At 39.5% G+C, this 19,041-nt stretch overlaps 1 protein-coding gene across 11 annotated transcripts in view; it reads right to left on the reverse strand.

Annotated features, from left to right (window-relative positions):
• The window catches only part of LOC117771240 (teneurin-3), a 204,489-nt gene that overhangs the window by 79,026 nt on the left and 106,422 nt on the right, over nucleotides 1-19,041 (reverse strand). For all 11 annotated transcript variants that reach the window (XM_034601399.1, XM_034601574.1, XM_034601488.1 and 8 more), the window contains one exon: nucleotides 2,721-2,988. In XM_034601399.1, the coding sequence (XP_034457290.1) occupies nucleotides 2,721-2,988 (268 nt within the window). The remainder of the gene's footprint in view (nucleotides 1-2,720; nucleotides 2,989-19,041) is intronic.

Raw genomic sequence — 19,041 nt, forward strand, 5'->3', positions numbered from 1 at the left:
TGTTCATATATTTCATTATTTATTTATTTATTTCATGTAAAAACACAAATGGACCTTGAAAATCCAGTTTGGATACTGAATAAGTGGCCTAATTCTTCATAGTGCAATTTCATTTTGAATTCCCTGTCAGATGTAAATAGCAGCAATTTCCTGTTCTCTTTCTGCGCGCATGCATATTTTTGTATCAGCAGAGGAGGGAAGAGAGCATGGAGAGGTGAATAGGTGAAGAGCCCAAGCGAGTTAAAGAGAGTTCAGAGACGGTTATTGACAGTGTTGAACCGAATGAATCAGTTTACAAATGATGAACGTGAACGACGTTCACTCCAGCGGGACCTGTGTGTGTGAAAACTCCAACTTGCTCCGAGCACACACACACAGGTCCCGTAGCTCCGCCCCCCTCACTCACAGTGTGATAATAGGAGCGTTAACGTGAAGCCGGTAAGTGACTTTGTTGAAGAACAGTGGAAACAGTGAAAATACAGATTTTCCTCAATGATCGACTAGCTGCTCAATGATCAGAAGGTTGGTTTGTACCGAGCTGGAGTTTCTGTGTCCTCCTCCACACGGACCTGCTCTCACTTTAACTAATAAACACTCATCAGTTATTAGGACCTGATCAGTACATGAAGTTTACTCAGTGTCTTTTTGAATCGCTCCCACTCCTCCTGTGATGTGAGTGTTATTGTTCAGTGAGGTTTCCACAGTAACAGCTGCTCTGGACTATTTTCTCTGTGGTTTGCACACAATGGTATTTTTAATTTACAATTTTTAAAATGATTTGTTGTTACCAACATCAAACAGAAAAAGTGCACTTTAATTTATATGGTTTTGAAATATCTTTCTCAAAAAGCCCTAATCTGACATTATTTCATTTGATGTTGTACATTGGCTTTGTGGAACACAGTGGGGAACAGCGACTGTGTGACGGTAATAAAGTGGAAGCAGGAAATGATCTGTCCTTCCATTAATATATCATATACGGTACATTTAGAAACTGTTCTAGTATAAACATAGAAAATGGCTGGATATAATATTACAATACAGTAAATACAATTCTGAAACATTGTGGTATGTTTTCCTGCTGAATTAACCCTTTAAAATGATGTTCATGCAGCACCTGTTCTAACCATGGTTACTCACAGCATGACACACAGTCTCGTCAGAACCTGCCTTTAGTTACCATGGTGATCTTGTTTGCAACAAAGTGAGCTTTTCAGGCCAAAAAGCCACAGACAAAGCCGGCATTAGATCACTAACTCATTCTTCTCAGCATTACTCCTTTTTGCAATGTGAGTCATTGTGATGAAAGTGGTGTATGGACTACAGTTATAAAGCTTACTCAAAGCCCTTAACACTACCGGTCACGTTCTCACATACACACACAACACACACAGTACTTGTTCTTTCCACAATTTGAGGTTTGTGTCTTGCCCAAGAACATTTGGGCAACATGTGGACCGGAGTGGATGGATTCTTCTGATTACTCATTGGCCCGTTCAACCTCCTGAGCCACTGCCACTCGCAGTGGTACATGGTTCTCTATGGTCTGATCTGTATATTTATATGGCGCTTTTCTAGTCTTGATGACCATTGATGAACACTTTACAGTACAGTAACTGACAAGACTGGCGTGAATAAATCTAAAAGGAATACACATGTCTATCCTCAATCCCCTCCCTCTTCTCTGTCTCTTTAATGAACCAATTTGTTTCAAGCCATAACCTAACCAAACCATAGCAGTGTGTTAAATATCTTGTCTAAATGAACTTGTAATATTGTGTTCAGGACCCCCTCGAATCTGAGGTTAAATACATCTCAAGGGACTAATCCTAATAATAAAGAATTTCAACTACTTGAAACTGTTTATTCTATTCCACTCTTTCACATAGTCAAGTTCAAATAAGCGCTTCCTCCTTTAATTCTTTTTCCAGTCAAGTATTGAAGTAATGCTGTAAAATACTGGGTGTCACTTAACTTAATATTTAAAATACATCACATGTAGCTGCATCACTCAATGAAAGTCAATGCATGGATTTGGCACATGAAGTGTGACATAGCATTTGAATACTAAACACTACAGTGATGATCATTCATATGCATGTGGATAATAATCAGAATCAAAATCATGCAGGGATACATTTTGATATATTTGAGATGATTTGATTGACCCTTAACATTAGAATAAAATAATTGTAAACATTTCCATGACAAAGTTTTGTTCATGTGAAACTTTAAGTAGAGTTTAATTTTTGTCAGAATGGAAGACTGAATTCACATAAGAGAAACATAAAAAGTCAATGAGGCTATAAAGTGACAGCAGCAGAACAAGAAACATAAAAAGTATTTCATGACTATTATTTTTATGTATCAGCTCTGCTCTAACAGCTGCTACATAGGCTGTGCAAGTAAAAGGCTAGGGGAAGGTAAGCTAACCTACCATTAACATGGAGATGTTGCACTGAAGGATTATATGTGAATTACTTGGCTTTCTGATTGTTATTAGGGTGAAAAAGCACAAACACGCACAGTTGTGGTGCACAGGGTAATGATAGTCTGTGTGAGGAAAGATGTGTGATAGATGCAGGTTATTTTATAGCTTGGTAATATTTCCCTCCTCAACCACGATAATCAACCATTCTGACACTGGCTACATCTCCAACTCTTTAGTATCTGAAGAAAAAGAGCACAGACATATGAAAAGTAAGATAAGGTCAGGGTACCTTGTCTCCAGAGGCACATTGCTACCCAGCACCCAGCTGTCTTGCAGCGGGACACTCTCGGGGGGCGTGGTCTGCAGCTCGGCTGGTGATTGGCCGGCCACAGGGGCCGAGCTTCCAGTAGGTGGGTTAAGCTGCCGCGATGAATTCAGGGTCTGTCCAGCGTGGTGCGTCGAGCCCAGAGATTGGTTGAGAGCTGTTATTGAGGCCTGCTGGCGGTGAGGGGGTGGCACAGGAGGCAGGGTGGAGCCGTGATGATTGGATTGTTGCTCTGCAAACAGAAGGGAAGCATGGTTGGAGGGTTTCTTTTTTGCTTTGCATTTATTGCATTTTAACTGATCAACGTGCCATCGAGCAATGTAAACTGGTACTTTTTCAAACTTTAAATGAGAAAAAGCAAAGGCCCATTTTCACTTTCTATTGAGAACATTTTAGGTGAAGGAGAAAATCTGGGCTTTCAATCTATTTTCTGTTTTGTAATTTATCTTGTAAAAATACAAAAATATGCATACAGAAATGAGAGCGGAGGCTGTCTCTAATGTTTAAAGATTTTCACTTTCAAACAGGTTAACTGTGTCACTGTGCCTTAAGTCAACACCTTAGAATTTATATGACAAATTATGTGTAACCTTTCCTTTTCTCCTCCTATCCTAAAAATGCGGATCGTGGAGTTTGGAAGGGGTGTATTCTACAAAAGAACTGAGACATAGTTCTTTGACCGAGACCACCTCTTTTGGTTAGACTAAACTGAAAAGCCAGATGGTAGACTAAACAAGTTGGGTGTGAAAGCCCCTTTAGTTGTAGAGCTGCCATTTGTAACATAGCTGCTTTATGATTTGTTTCAACTCTCAGGGGGACAGTCAGACCTGTAGACACCTATCAGCCTCCACACTTGCAATCCCTTCTAAGCATGATTAAACATTTGCATCATTAACAAGAGAAACATTTCAGATTAGATTTCATCATCACCAAAGCAAACAAATATTCACTTCCGTAAGATAATATAGACTTTTCTATTCATGAAGGTAAATATGAATTCCTGTGATGCTCTGATTAGCAAACTCTCAACCTGTTGAGAAGACAGCCACTTCAAATGTATAAGCCTCAAGGCAGGACAGATTGAAGATGCTGAGCAAGATCAACTGCAGAACTTTATGAAGATAATGATGATGAAATGTAAGGTAATTACAGTGTATGTCTACATGTTAGATATCTGTGTGTGTGTGTGTGTGTGTGTGTGTGTGTGTGTGTGTACTTCAGGCCATTTGTGACTCAGAATGTGAATTATGAAGCCATGTTTGAGTACTAATTCTTAAAGTGAAAAAGTCTATTAACTGACAGCATATCTCTGCTGTTTTTCCACAAATCCCAGTTAAATAGGAATAAACAATGGAATAGTTCACACTGATTGTGACCTAGTCCTTTCATTTCCTTTCTGAAATGTTCCAGCTCAGCCCTCAGGCACCATTCCCCAGAACAAACAGCTACTAACAGAGTCAGGTTTTCATTCTCACGCATTTCTTGTTACTGTCAATGCCAGATTCAATCTAAATAATATGAAACATGGTGATGACAAAATTCAATAAAAAAAAATTATGAAATGCAATGCTATTACTGATAATCCTTGAATCTGGTTCAAATTCACTGATTAATGTATCATGATTCAGACTGGTCAAAGTGGTGAGAAATACAACCCAATGCTCCAATGCTGCACTCATCTCAGCCAGGCTAAATACTGCCTACGCATTTCTCTGTGTAGAAATATTAGCTCTAAGTTGACCTGGCTTCCACTTTTCCTGCAGTTTTTCCCATTGCTTCTCAGCTTTTCTGCTGCCCTTGAGGTGCTCAGGAGGAAATGAATGGCTATGCTGGTATTTGATTTGCATAAAGAGCATCACGTCTCCATTTCCCAGCCCTGCTGTTATTCATTCTCCACTGCCCTCACTTTAAAGAAAATAGACAGCAAAGAGAGAAGAGAAGTGATATATGCAAGAGCGTTGGGGTTTTTTGGTTGTGGGAAACCCCCCCCCCCCTTCTATACACTGTTTTCCAGTTAAGTAATTGTTCCATTTATGCTGATCTTCAAGGCTAAATGCTGAATGCCACACGTGTGCTTATCACCTCTGTGTGTGAGTGTGTTTAATCCCTTAAAAAGAGTTTGGATGTGTATGTCTGTAGATTCCATGTTGTATTGAAACTAAAAAATCCTGGTTCTGTGTGGATATGAAGAGTCATAGCCTGCAGGTTCAACTACTGTGTTACACAAAGATACATTCAGCTGAGGAATGGGGACAGTCCAGCAGCATCCTCAAACAATTTTCCAGAAAAACATGGGAGTCATCTCACTCTCTGGACATGCTCTATTATGCAGCATGTGTATTACAGTTTCTACAACACATAGGCCTGTGATGGACAGTACACCAGCTTTTTCTTAGAGTATGGAGTGCATTAACGGTGGGTTAATTAAGTGTATGTTTATTCATCCTCCTGAAAGAAAAGTTCTGCTGCATGAAAAACCTTTACTATAACATCGAAGAAGTGTTAACGTTTTGACATCATCATTATTTTTAGGATTTTCCACCCCCTTCAGATGTTTTGTGAAAATGGGCTATGAAGCGTTTATCCATCATTATTGTCTGATATGTGTCCAAGGTCTTCCCGAGAGCCATTGATTGCCATTGTTTCCCACAGTCGTCATGCAATATCTAATACAACTGCCAATTCAGTTTTTTAACATGCAGATACATATTTACTGGAGATGGAACAATTATCTGCCTGGTAGGTGGAGGAGCAATTGATCTTCAGTAAATTGTGAACTACTTGTGTTGTGTTGAGGGTATTGTCAAAAAATAGTGAAGTGGAAATTAAAACGCAACAAAGTGAAACATGGTCACAGGTTCATATTCAACTTTAAAATATGAAAGTTATGTGCATGGTGGTTTTTTGTGGTACCCACTGAACTGAGTCATTAAAGTAGTTTCTTCCTCTCCTGTTGATCTAACTAATGTGGCACAACTCTACCATCAGGGACATCCTAATATAGGATAAAGCTTTTGTTGAGTTTTAATCAGTTTCCTGGTCAGGGAGCGAAACATTGTTTTGCTAAATCCCCCTTCCATTCACCCAAGTCCTGATCCCTGCAGGATAATAAACATTCAGGTCACCAACATGCACAAATGCACTCGCGCGCACACACCCCCTTTCCAGTTGCTTTTTTTTTCAGGAGAAAAAAAACAGTTACAGAAAAGATTAAGAGCGAGACAGATCAGCAGTAAAGAGAGAGAGAGAGAGAGAAAAAGAGAGAGCTACAGACCCTGAAAAGGACAGATAAGGTATGCAAATCAAGGAAGACACCAAAGAGACTGATGGAGGGAAAAGGGATGAAACCACTGGCCGAGGAAACCCACCGTCTTTCAAAATGTGTGAGGGAGTTATTGTTTTCACACAGCGAGCGTATTGTTAAATACTGATGGTCGAAGATTTACATAGGGAATTAGCATTTACCATGAGCTATCTGAGTAAACTCACTATGTGCACTACAAATGATGGAAAGTAGTATTCCCTAGTGGGGTCCGTGTCACTTCAATAAATGATCCGTTATTAAGAATATAACCTGAATTAATTTATACATTTCCACATTTTAATAACAAATTACTGGACAGTTCACAGTGTTTATGCTAGTATATACACTTTGATTTGAGACGTCAATGCTTCTAAAACTGAACTGACAACTTTTCTTAATATGGATTTTTCTCTTGCATGAATGAAACTAGAAAACTTTACTTCATCTTTACTCAACCCCCTCAGTACAAATTTCATATACATTCAGTTTTATGAAAAACTTATTCAGCTCCCAGAACAAATAAGAATAATAATAACTTTACTTGTATAGCACTTATCTAAACGAGGTTACAAAGTGTTTCACACAAAAGTCCATGGCAAAATGAAGAATCGATTGTAATAAAAGATATTCCATTCAGTCCAACTCAAGAGCCAAATCACAACATAATAAACAAATCACATTGTAGAGAGAAAAACAAACACATAGACCCAGCTGCTTTACCTTTGCTTTCCACATCTTTTCTAACTCGTTTGCTGTTCCATGTACACCATTCCTTCCTACACTCTGCTGTTATATGCTGAACTGTTTCAGGGGCATCTTGCATCTCTGCACAGCCTGCACCTGGGGTCCTGTCTAGTGTAGTAGACCCCAACCTATATCAATCTCTCTGCTATGAGCAGCACTTCTGTGCTATCTGTCAGACCCGCTTTGTCCAGGCACCGGTAGGATTTCTCGATATTTCTTCTTATCTGTTGAGAGTTCATGCCATGCAGGGGCTTGTCCTTCCATGATGGTTACAGTACTGCTCTTCCTCCTCCTCATCATCATCAGCATTGTGTTTCTTCTTTCTGATCTTGGTTTCATCCAGCATAGTAGGGTTGAGCCGAATACTCGGATGAAACAAGTATTTGGTACGGTACGGTACGGTGCTGACGGGAACTAGAAGGAGAAATCATATTACTCCTGTATTAGCTTCTCTGCATTGGCTCCCTGTAAAATTCAGAATAGAATTCAAGATCCTGCTCCTCACATATAAAGCCCTTAACAATCAAGTCCCTTCATATCAAAGAGCTCATAACACCGTATTGTCCCAATAGAACCACTTCACTCCCAGAACACAGGCTGTCTTGTTGTTCCAAGAATCTGTAAGAGTAGAATAGGAGGTAGAGCCTTCAGCTACGACTCCTCTCCTGTGGAACCAGCTCCCACTCTGGCAAACACCATCTCTACATTCAAGGTTAGACTTAAAACCTTTTTAATCACCAGCCGAGCTGCAGACCACGCCCCCCGAGAGTGTCCCGCTGCAAGACAGCTGGGTGCTGGGTAGCAATGTGCCTCTGGAGACAAGGTACCCTGACCTTATCTTACTTTTCATATGTCTGTGCTCTTTTTCTTCAGATACTAAAGAGTTGGAGATGTAGCCAGTGTCAGAATGGTTGATTATCGTGGTTGAGGAGGGAAATATTACCAAGCTATAAAATAACCTGCATCTATCACACATCTTTCCTCACACAGACTATCATTACCCTGTGCACCACACATTTTGATAAAGCCTATAGTTAGTGCTGGATCAGGTGAGTCCTGAACCATCCCTTATGCTGCTATAGATCTAGACTGCTGGGAGAACTCCAACCACCCACTGAGCACTTCTCCCCTTCTTTCTGTCTCTCTGCCCCCACATTCATTTATTTACATGTCACTAACTATGTGTCTTTTTCCTTCCATAGTCTCTCTCTCTATCTTTCTCTCTCTTTGCAGGTATCTCCGACTCCAGAGCTGCAGGATAACAACTATTATTATTATTATTATTACTACTATTATTATAAACAATAATACATATTATTACTTAATTACTATATGAACTGTTGCTGCTATCATTAATAATCAATAGCATCTTTACACTGTTATTGTCAGTGCTGATATCTGATGCTGCACAAGTGTTCCTGGTGCCCCCCCCCCCCATCTCTCTCTCTCCTCTCTCCCCTCTTTTCCACCCAACTCCCCTCTCCTCCCCACTTTTCCCTGCTCACCCCAGCTGGTCGAGGCAGATGACCTCCCACATTGAGTCTGGTTCTGCTAGACTCTAGCAGCTAGGTTTCTTCCAGTTAATGAGGGAGTTTTTCTCTCCACAGTCGCCAAAGTGCTGCTCATTGTGGGAACTGCTGGGTTTGTCTATAAAAAATGTTAAGGTCTTGACCTTCAATGTAAAGTGCCTTGAGATAATGTATATTATGATTTGGCGTTATACAAATAAAAATGAATTGAATTGAATAATGAACTTATACAAGCACGAGTACCATCCGAGTAAAATATGTCAATATCCATACTGGTGATGAATGAAAAAGTTCACTGCTGCAGCGCCACACAACACAATCAGAGTGCACCCAGCCCGGCTAGACAGACAGAGAGCCACTCGCTGTGCACGGGCTCCACAGGCCTAGTCGCGGTGCGCAAAGCCACGCAGGACAGAGAGCTGGGCAGCGTGCATGAGCTCCACTGGCCGAGTCAGCGCGCACCCAGCCCGGCCAGACGCACACGGAGCGAGCACTCCTCTCTCTCTCTCACTCACACGCACACCCACACCACATAATTAACATTGTGTTTTACTTTGTGTAGAAATAAAAAATACAGAACCCTAAAAGAAACTACGACAGGTAGTAAAAAAGCCCTCACACACACAAACATCACACTGTTTAAATGTAATTTTTAAAAAGTTGAGTATGAAAACTTGTTTAGTTGAGTATGTTTAGGAAAACCTGCATTTTACTTAATACTTAAGTTTATAAAAAACTTTTGAATAGATTTCTTACTCGTGTGATCAAAAACATTGATCTGAAGCTCAATTCTAAGGCTGTTCTGTAAATAGTTTTCTAATAAACAATACAAATACAAACTTCTGCCCACTTCCGGTTAAAGCCCCACCCCTTCCGAGTACGGATACGGATACGGATGATTTAGTTGGTTGAACAGATACAGATACAGATACAGATAATGGTGTACTCGCTCATTCCTACAGAATAGTTGCTCTGACGCTCACCAGTCTTTGACAACCTTCCTTCCACTTAAGTCGTTTTCAGACATCAAATCCTGTAGTGTATAGTGCCAGAGTGCTTGTGAGGAGCTTTCTCGTCTTGACATCAGTGGCCTCTATCTCCTCCTTTGACCATGTTATTACAACACCAGCTGTGTATCTGATGACTGTCAGGGTGTATATGTTGATGGCTTGGACCTTGTTTTTTCCATTCAGCTGACTTTTCAGGACCTGCCTTACTCTGTGTAGGTACTTGACTGTGGCTGACTTCCTTGTGGTCTTCATGGTTTCCATGTTCCTGTGGGATCCCAAGGTATTTGTAGCTGTCCTCAACATCTGCTATGTTGCCTTCTGGTAATTCAACACCTTCAGTTGTGATTATTTTGCCTCTCTTTGATACCATTCGATGACACTTATCTATCCCGGATGAGTTTCCGATGTTGTTTTTGGTAGATCCTGGTGATGTGGACCAGTGAGTCAATGTCTTTCTGGCATACAGCTTGATGGCATCAATGTAGAGGAGGTAGGTGCTATTTTGGAACAAGTATCGATAGCCACCATTTTGGATGCAGAACAGCAGCCTGTTAAACATTTAGTACAAAATTATCAATTGTTACTAGGATGGAGATGTTCCACTAATCTAAAGGAAGTAATTATTTTCAAACTAACCGTAAGTTTTCCCTTAATCTAAGTTGTTTTTATTCCTGAACCTAACCAATGCTTCTTCTTTTCATCATGACGCTAAAGGTCCGGGTCCCTCATCGTTATCATGATAACCAAAAACAATGGTCCAACACAAAAGGGGCACTATTTCAGTAGACAGTTGTATGGGTGATATTGGAGGGTAGCTTGTTAAAGTTTGGAGGACTTGTTATTTGTCATAACCCTCGTGCAAGCAAGAACAAATATCACAAGCACCAAAAAGGTGAACAAATTTCAAAAGGCAAATATACAAACTAAAATGTTAAATTTGTTAAGGTATTCATATTATGATATAAAAATCAAGACAGAATAAACTTAACAAGATAATAAAGGAAATCCAGTTGAAGCTTAGGTCTGTATTTGGGTTAAACTCTATCAGTGTTGATACAAAACTGAACAAGGCCAGAAGTAAAGAGGGTATAGAAAGAACAGGAGGGGACAGAGGAAGTCAATTAAAAGTTTCAAAAGAAACAACAACAGAGATTAAATGAGGTGGAGAGAGATCAACATGGACTGTAAGAGAGGCACAGCAAGAGGTGTAGGCAGAAAGACAGACACAAGGATGGCAGTAGTGAGAGATTTAGAGGATAAAAAAGAAGAGAGGAGTGAATAGATCCTGGAAAAGGTAAAAGAGTAGTCGAAATGGTGGAAAGAGGTCAGGAGAAGAGTTAAGACCTGTGTTTCTTGAGGCGTGAAAACTCATTCCACCTTTAAACTCCTGGCAAGGAGAGGGGAGTGAGGCAGGCTTCTTCACTGAGCGGTGCTATATGCATGGGGAGAGTGCACCTCTCTGCTTACTGACCCATACTCGGGAATAAGAAGGAAAAAACAAAAAACCTTTAAAAAAACTGGAAAAGAAACTGGTATGGATAGAAATGACACACTTCATTGGCACATTCAAGCTTTCCTTCATAGACAAGCATGAGGGACAATCAATAAGCCCGGGTCAGAGGACCTAAGTTTTGTAAGTGGACGCCAACATAATTTTCAGACATGAACTAGATGAATGTCTGCAAAATTGGGTCCAGACACTCGAGAGTTGCCTTTCACACATGAAAAAAACATATTCTCTGCTCAACACAGAAATCTCCAGAGCTTTTCAGTGAGGGGTGGCACAGCATGCAGGGGCAGAGGCAAGATGTAAAATATTATTTCTGCTGCAGAGATCTCGTAAATGGTGTGTATTTATAAAGCACCGTTCTAGTCTTTCTAGGTTTTGATGACGCTTCTAACACAAACAAGAAAACAAAAATCTCCACGTGAAAAAGCGGAGCCATACCGCCGACGATGTGCTGTAAACATGATCACGTGATCTCTGCAGCAGCATGAATACGTTATTTCCTGCCTCTGCCTGCTGCACCCAGCTGCACACCCCTCGTCTGAATAATGTGGAGGATTTGATGCTGTTGTGAACACGTTTGTGCAGAGAACCTCCCACAAGGTTGTGCATGTGTGTAAGGTAAATCCGGTTTAAATCCGGACCCAATTTCCTGGACTTTATCTGAAGGTCGTGTCTGAAAACATTTCAGTATTGATAGAAAACAAGACATCTGAAATGCAGCATGGCCTTGAAGAACAAAACAATGGATTGAACCAGTTAGGAAGCTCCCTACTCTTCAGTGTCTCCATTGGATAAACATGATGAAGTGCAAAATTGCACTTGGGTCGTCTGCAGATGAACAAAGACATATTCTCCATTGACCAGGCTACAGCTGTCATTTTGATTAGTAACTTGAATCAAATCAGCTGCCCAGGTCATGTGTCTATCTGAGATTTGTGCCAAAACAGCTCATTTAGTTGCGAATGGAAAAGGAGAGTGAGGGAAAGGTCGTACTGATAGTAAGGAAAGTTATTGTAATGGGAACAAGGAAAGGAGACTCACTAAATGTTCAGACATAAACCAAGAGATAGAGGATAGTATCAATATCTGTTCTCTACCGGAAAATTATTTGGACAAAACACAGCCAAAAGGAACTTTCTCTGCTTCGACCATCAAACTTTGACATGGGTTGATTTTCATCTTTTCTTTCTCCCCCTTCATATCTCTGTTTTCACGACCCTCCCACATACACAATCCTCTTCATCTGACCTCTCATTTCACTATCTTATCTTCCACTATGTTCTGAAGTATGGACAGCTGCAGCCTTTTCAGTGCCTCTCATCAGTCCCCCACTTTATCTTTCCTCATTGCAGCACCCATGCACTGACCCGTCATCCACTCCCCCTTCCATCTGTCTCTCAGTGGCCCCTCTCTGTTCTTTTACTCTCGCTGTGATCCTCTCAATCATCACAGTCTTTCTTTGCTTTTGCCATTTTACTCTTTAATTTGTTTTCAATACTTTTTTTCCTCTCAGCCAGCAGTCAAATTTTTATATCTGTTTTGTCGGCTTTCCAAACACTCTTCATTTTATTGAATTGAGTATTAGATGAAAGTTAATGCCAGAGTATTGAAATACATTTTTTATCTATATAAAAAACTGCACTCAAATTGGTGAGCCACTTGAAACGTGAAAATTGGTGAATGGCACACACAGACAATTTTGCTGTTGTCCGGAGTTTTACAGCAGATGGCCTTTACCTTCCCCCCCTGGTACCCACCAGGGAAATCACAACATCACTTGTGTCTTTAATCAAGACAGTTCTGTAAAAAGTAACCCTGTGGTTGTTAGTTCTTATGTCAAAGTCAGTCAAGTCTGACTTTGACATAAGGAAATTACGGTCAGCATTAATTCTTTTAACCATGACCATTCGCTTCCCTAACCTCTATAAAGCAGCCCCAGTTGCATTGTTGTATGTGTCATAACTAGGACATAGTAGTTTTATAATAGGTAATATAGGTTGGAAGGCCCTCTGCAAAATCACCACGAAGAAAAAAGACAGTATTTAAAACAATTGCATTTAATTTATGAGGAACACAACCTCTGCATGTCCTTTTACATTCAATTCTAATGTTCTTTTCAAGCATTTCAAGCAACCCATGTCATTGTGTTCACAGCAAGCCCTACAATTGCTCGCTTGTTTCCTTTTACACTTAAGAAGAAGTTTTTAACAACTAAGTTTTGACAACTAAGACTCCTCCATAATTACTCTGCTTAGATTAGATGTGTGACGGCAGGTTTGTTTTGACCTATTTTGTTTATAGCAGCGAGTCCATGTTCTTCCTGACAGATGAACAGGCTTTACATACAGACACTAGACACAGACTGAGGGAATGTCAAGTGCATATACATTTCAAAGATTTCCATTTTCCAGTTCCATTTCTTGTGGCTCATATAGATTACAACATTTTTCATCTGAAACATGTAGTGTCAAGACGGGTAAGGCTACTGCTAAAGCCTTTTACATACTCTACAAGAGACACCAAGTGTATTCATATGCAAACTCACTGTTTGCATATGTGTGCAAATTGGTGTCCTTGGGCCTGGTTTGTGGTTATAAATCCCTAATCCACACAACAGAAGCAAAGCCAACATTATCCTGTAGAAAGGTATGATGTAAAATGGCCACAGTGAATGAATTTATAAAAATATAGGAACACCAAAAAGGTTCCCTTGATCCTTTGCAGCCTTGATTGTTTATGAGGAGTACAAAACTGGGTTTATAACAGATCATATTAGTTTGCTCATAAATTGCACAAGCTACATTAAACATTTTTTTGGAATTTCACTTTGATAGTTTGAGGACATCACAAAAACATTTAGAACCTGGTGGGAACACATTTGCCCTAATCCTTCTCCAAGATGAGTAAATAACAAGTAGTTAATAATAATGTGATCACAAATACCAATAACCAGGACTTGTAAGTGATAAGTCAGAAAAAAGTTGAACAAACAGAGCTGCGTGTGGAGTAAAACAAAAACATTGCAGTATATAATTTCAAAATATTCCTCCATCTGTGTTTCATTGCACTGCCTGTCACACGCTCCATCCCTTCACCTATATCCTCTAACCATCCATCCGTCCACGTTCACTGGTCATGCACTTGCCAATGTAAACAGTAGGCACACATCTATTTGTTGTTGGGTCCTTAAATTAAAGTAAATACTACTAACAGCAGTGGTCAAAAGTAAGATCATAGATTTGTGTCAGACCGAAACGAGGTGGTTTTCAAACTAAAATTGGGGCAGCATTTCCAAAACTAAAGGCTACATCCACACTAACATGCGTTTATTTTAAAACAGCATTATAAAATTAAAACAATCTCCGTCCACTGTGAATTCTGGAGTTAGTTGCTTGCTTACAGATTATTATACAAAAAAAAAACAATTGTGAAAAGCAAGATGAGGGATTAATTTCTTTGGTGGAACTGTTACTGAGAGTAAGCATTTTGTCCATCCCGACTAGGGTTATCACAATACCAACATTTTAAACTTTGCTTCAATACTACAAAAAACTAAAACTGTAACATATTCAATATTTGATAAAAAGAAAAAAGGTTCTACGAACAGAAATAAGACACGTCTTTTCTTTTTGTTAACAACCAAATACACAGTATTGGTACAGAAAAGTCTCTGAACACATACCAAGATTATTAATACTATTCTTAAAGGTTTTCCCTGACTTCTAGGCCTACACCTTCTTTATGTCATTTTTGTCTTTAGTATTTTTTTTTCTCTATGGTTGCTTCACTTGGGATCACAGTGCAGTGGTCTTGTTGGAGAAAACATTGTGAAAGTGTCAAATAGGACTTAGCAGATGAAAATAATTAAAAGTGTCACTCCTATACATAATACTGAAAAACAAGCTTCACCTCAAGAAAGTTTTTAATGATTACAAATATTCTAATGACAAAATAGTATAGTTACAGTCAGGGGGACTTTAGTCAGCCGAAACATTTGACTATACACTTAATGACTGCAAGGCTGTGTAATGTTTTTGTGTTCGCCATCATAGAAGAGAAATAGAAAGTCCCTGTTCATGCAGCATTACATCGTCCTTCATTCTTCACAGCAGCAAAGGCCACTTTCATAACTTACACAATTTGTGGCATTTCCTCCTCTGGTTGGCACCCATTTGTAACACCTTTTACAAATTGGCTCGTTGGCGTCTTTCACATTTGCTTGAGAATCTGCCTCCTAGGCAAAATATCCCTGAGCAGCCAACAGACCCTTTTCCTTTGCTATAATGTTTGGTACTATCGAAAGTGCAATTAACGGAGATTGTGTTTTAACGTGATAAGTATTTATAATTTTTCAACAACCCTAGTCCAGACTACAATGCAGCCCCAGAGTTTTTAAACTAAAACATGGCCAACAGTGCTTTCGAACTTAATTCAAGGTAAAAATCTCCAGAGCATTGTGGACGCCAGACGAAAACACAGCGATGCAAAAGGATTATCTCGAGAAGTTCTGGAGATACGAAGCAAACAAGAGGCAAGCGAAAATGGCAACTGGGTTCTGTGTTCTGAGTCAAGCAACATTGAACTTAGAAAAAAATGGTGAATTGTCTTTGTGCAGCAGCAGTGGTGCAGCTTCATGGTTTTGCAGACTGAGTCGTTACTTGCCCAGGTTCAATTACTGGGTAGCCTGGATTACCACAGGCCAGGGCATGTTTTCAACAGGCACTCCACCAGTTTGTACCAAATTAAAAGAAATTATTTGATGCAGATAGTAAGTTCGCAAGCCTAAAAACGTGTTCTGTAAGGTCAAAGTGACTATGACCTTTAACCATTAAATTCTATTCACTTTCTCTATGTGTCCAAATGAACATTTGTACAAAGATTGGAGACATTTCCTCAAGGTATTCCTGAGATATTGTGTTCACAAGGCAAAACTGTGCTTTTTGATGTCACAGTTTCCTTCAACTTTGACCACAAAAATCAAATCAGTTCATCCTTGAATCCAATTGAACATTTGTTCAACAAGAATGGGATGTAAGGACAGACAGACAACCCAAAAACATAATGCATCCAGCCACTGGCTTTTGCTGGCGTGGAGGCATACAATATACAAGACACAAGAGGAAAGGGAAAAACTGAAAAAGCATTATGTGTCTGCTTTAGATCCCAGCCCAAGGTTCGATCGTCTGATCAATGATTGACGTCTCTCTTTTCCTTTCCTCTCCTCCCAATTACCTGTTTTATCGTTATACTCCGCTCTCTCCCTCATTCTCTATCAACGGCTCATTGATTCATTCTCATGTCAACAGGGATCATTTCTTTCTTTCTTCCTTCCTTCTGTCCATCTCTTCCTCCCATCAACATCATTGATTAGGTCTGGTGTTGAGGAGAAATGTTTTTTTTTCCATTACTCCCCCCCTCTCTCTTTCCTTTCTGTCATTCAATAGCTCATTCAATGGATCATTGATTAGTTCTGGTGTTGAGGAGAATTGCCTTCTTGGACCCAACATAAAATGCACTAAGTGTTATTTGTGTTTCTCGCCCCACCTCAGTCTGACCTTCCTTACTCCCTTTCAGCATAGACATTGTCAATAAGCCTGGGCGTGATCGTGCTGTTTGCAAAGAAACCTGTCTTTTTCTGTTGCTTTTTCCACTCAGAGCTAATAGCATTGGCGTCTCTGAGACTCTTACTTGTTTGTCTTAAAACAAATGCCAAAGCTTGGTTTAACAGTTTGAGGAACTAAGACTATTGAATATCTATTATAAATATTAACCTTATTTGAATCGAATTAGACATTTTGGGTTAGATCAGGAATTCAATGAAGAATTGAGCTAGCGGTTTTAGCTATTCTTTATTGCTGCACAGTATTCAGCATACACAAATTATACGATTTTTTTCCATATCGCCCATCCATTAGTAAAAAACATTATAAGCAGTTTTATATACAGGGACGTAAGATATATTGTGAGAGCTTGTTTCTCTCTTTGATTTGAGGTACTGGATCATCACATCATTTGAGAACTTCAGAGGGAAAAAGCTTACTCAGACATTTGAAATTGCTTCATTGCTTTTTCAAAAGCCAAACATTTTCGAAACCACTGGTTTAGATGTTAACATTGTGTATTAACAGCTTGTTGTATTATCTATTGTTTAAAATTTTCAATTTAAAAGGAACTAAAGCTGTCAAATAAATGTAATGAGTAGAAAATAGAATAATTCTCCCTGAAATGGATCACAGTAGAAGTATTAAATAGCATAAAGTGGAAATACTAAAGTACACATCCTTACATGTTTTGAGATTTTTGGAATTCGGGACATTGTGTAGTTATTTTATTAATAAGTTTATTAAAATAATAAACACATTAATACAATAATAACAAGGAACTAGGGGCAAAATATTGAAATCTATACGCCCCCCCGCCCCCTGGACTCAGCGCCAGATGTTTTGCAGTGCAGCTGATGCACCTGCTCTTTACTCTCACTCAGACTGTTTCCTGAAACGCTTGTCACAGCGATTTAAATACATTTTCATTTACTACTGTATTAAAAAACGATGTATATAAAATTATGTTAATTTTGCAAGATTTCATACTTATATTTATGAGCAGTGGACACCGTGTTGATTCGCTTTGTTGTAAAGCATTCTGGAATTTCTGTCTTCTCCTTCGTTTTTAGGGGGTTCCTGAATACACTACTGTTGAAGGGTTGTTTGTAGGGCTAGATGGCCACAACCCCTACATCCCATAGAGGAATGGGACAGCACTACCCCTTCACGGCCACGCACAAAACGAAGGGCTACGGCCAAGTGGTAGGGCTAAAGGGTGAATTGGGAAAGGGCCTTACACTGACGATCATTGTGTGACCTTTTTACCCCAAAATATGTCTAACATTAGCTCAATCTAGTCAACGTGTTCCTGTTGTGTTAACAGTTATCCATGGTAAGTGGCCTTTGCTGCTGTGACAAATGTAGGAGGTAATGGATAATAGGGTACCAGGGACTTTTTAACTCTGGCAGAATGGAACAGCTTCTGCAGCACTCAACAGCTTCAACTTCAACAAATACACTTTCAACTTTCCTTTTGAATTCTTTTGTCACCAACAATATTGTGATAACAAGCTATTTTGAAGCATTTGATGACATTTGATACAAGTAACCTATTATTGACATTGACTTCAGAGTTGGAAAAAATCTCTTTGTAGTCTAGAGCAGGGGTCCCCAACCCCCGGGCCGCGGACCGGTACCGGGCCGTGGGGCATTTGGTACCGGGCCGCACAGAAAGAATAAACAACTTACATTATTTCTGTTTTATTTATTATCTGATTCTGAACGGTTTTGAAAAATGACCGGATCCTCTCCGTTATGACTCATGCTTTACGCATGTCATGACGCTTGTCTCAGTCACGTGACTTTTTCGCTAAACACAAACCCACACGGTAGCAAAAATGAGCAAAAAACAAACGTCTCTGGGAAGCTTTTTTGCGATGGGGAAAAGGCAAAGTGAGGAGACAGAGGAAGAGCCTAAGACATCCAAGAAAAAAAAAGCTGCATTTAACAGACAATATCAGGAGTCCTACTTGAAACATGGATTTATCGCCACAAGCGTCTTTACGCAGACGAATTATTCTAAACCGCTGCAGTTTATAACACGTCATTGAGCTAATATGTACATTTCACAATCTGGGCTGTTTTACAGTGCATTCCATTATTGTTTACACCTGATTTTCGTGGTTGAATTTCATGATTTAAACTCCCTCATTCTCCGTCTGGTGACATTTACGCACCGAGCCTGCACACACTGTACATGCCAATGTGCATAATTCGTTTTGTTCATCTTTGGAGTCTGCAGTTATTATTTTATTATATTGTGATGCTGTTGTTAAGAAAGCTTTATATATTACTAATAATATATTGATAATATATTAATCAACTAATAATATATTAAAATGCGTAAAGACGCTTCCAAAACCTCTCCAAAGCGCACAGAGGCGCAGCGTGTGCGTAATGGAGCTTTGGTATCCGTCCGTCTCCGTGCACGGGCGTCATCTCGTTAATTCGTTTAATAATTATATTGTGATTCGTTCGAAATATGAATTATTATTATTATTATTAGTAATTCGTGTCCACGCATTGTTAATACGTGGCCACGCAATAATTAATTTGAGGCCGCGTATTAACAATTCGTTAATTTC

This window comes from Hippoglossus hippoglossus, chromosome 1 (genome assembly GCF_009819705.1).
Source record: "Hippoglossus hippoglossus isolate fHipHip1 chromosome 1, fHipHip1.pri, whole genome shotgun sequence".
In the NCBI taxonomy this organism is placed as follows: domain Eukaryota; kingdom Metazoa; phylum Chordata; class Actinopteri; order Pleuronectiformes; family Pleuronectidae; genus Hippoglossus; species Hippoglossus hippoglossus.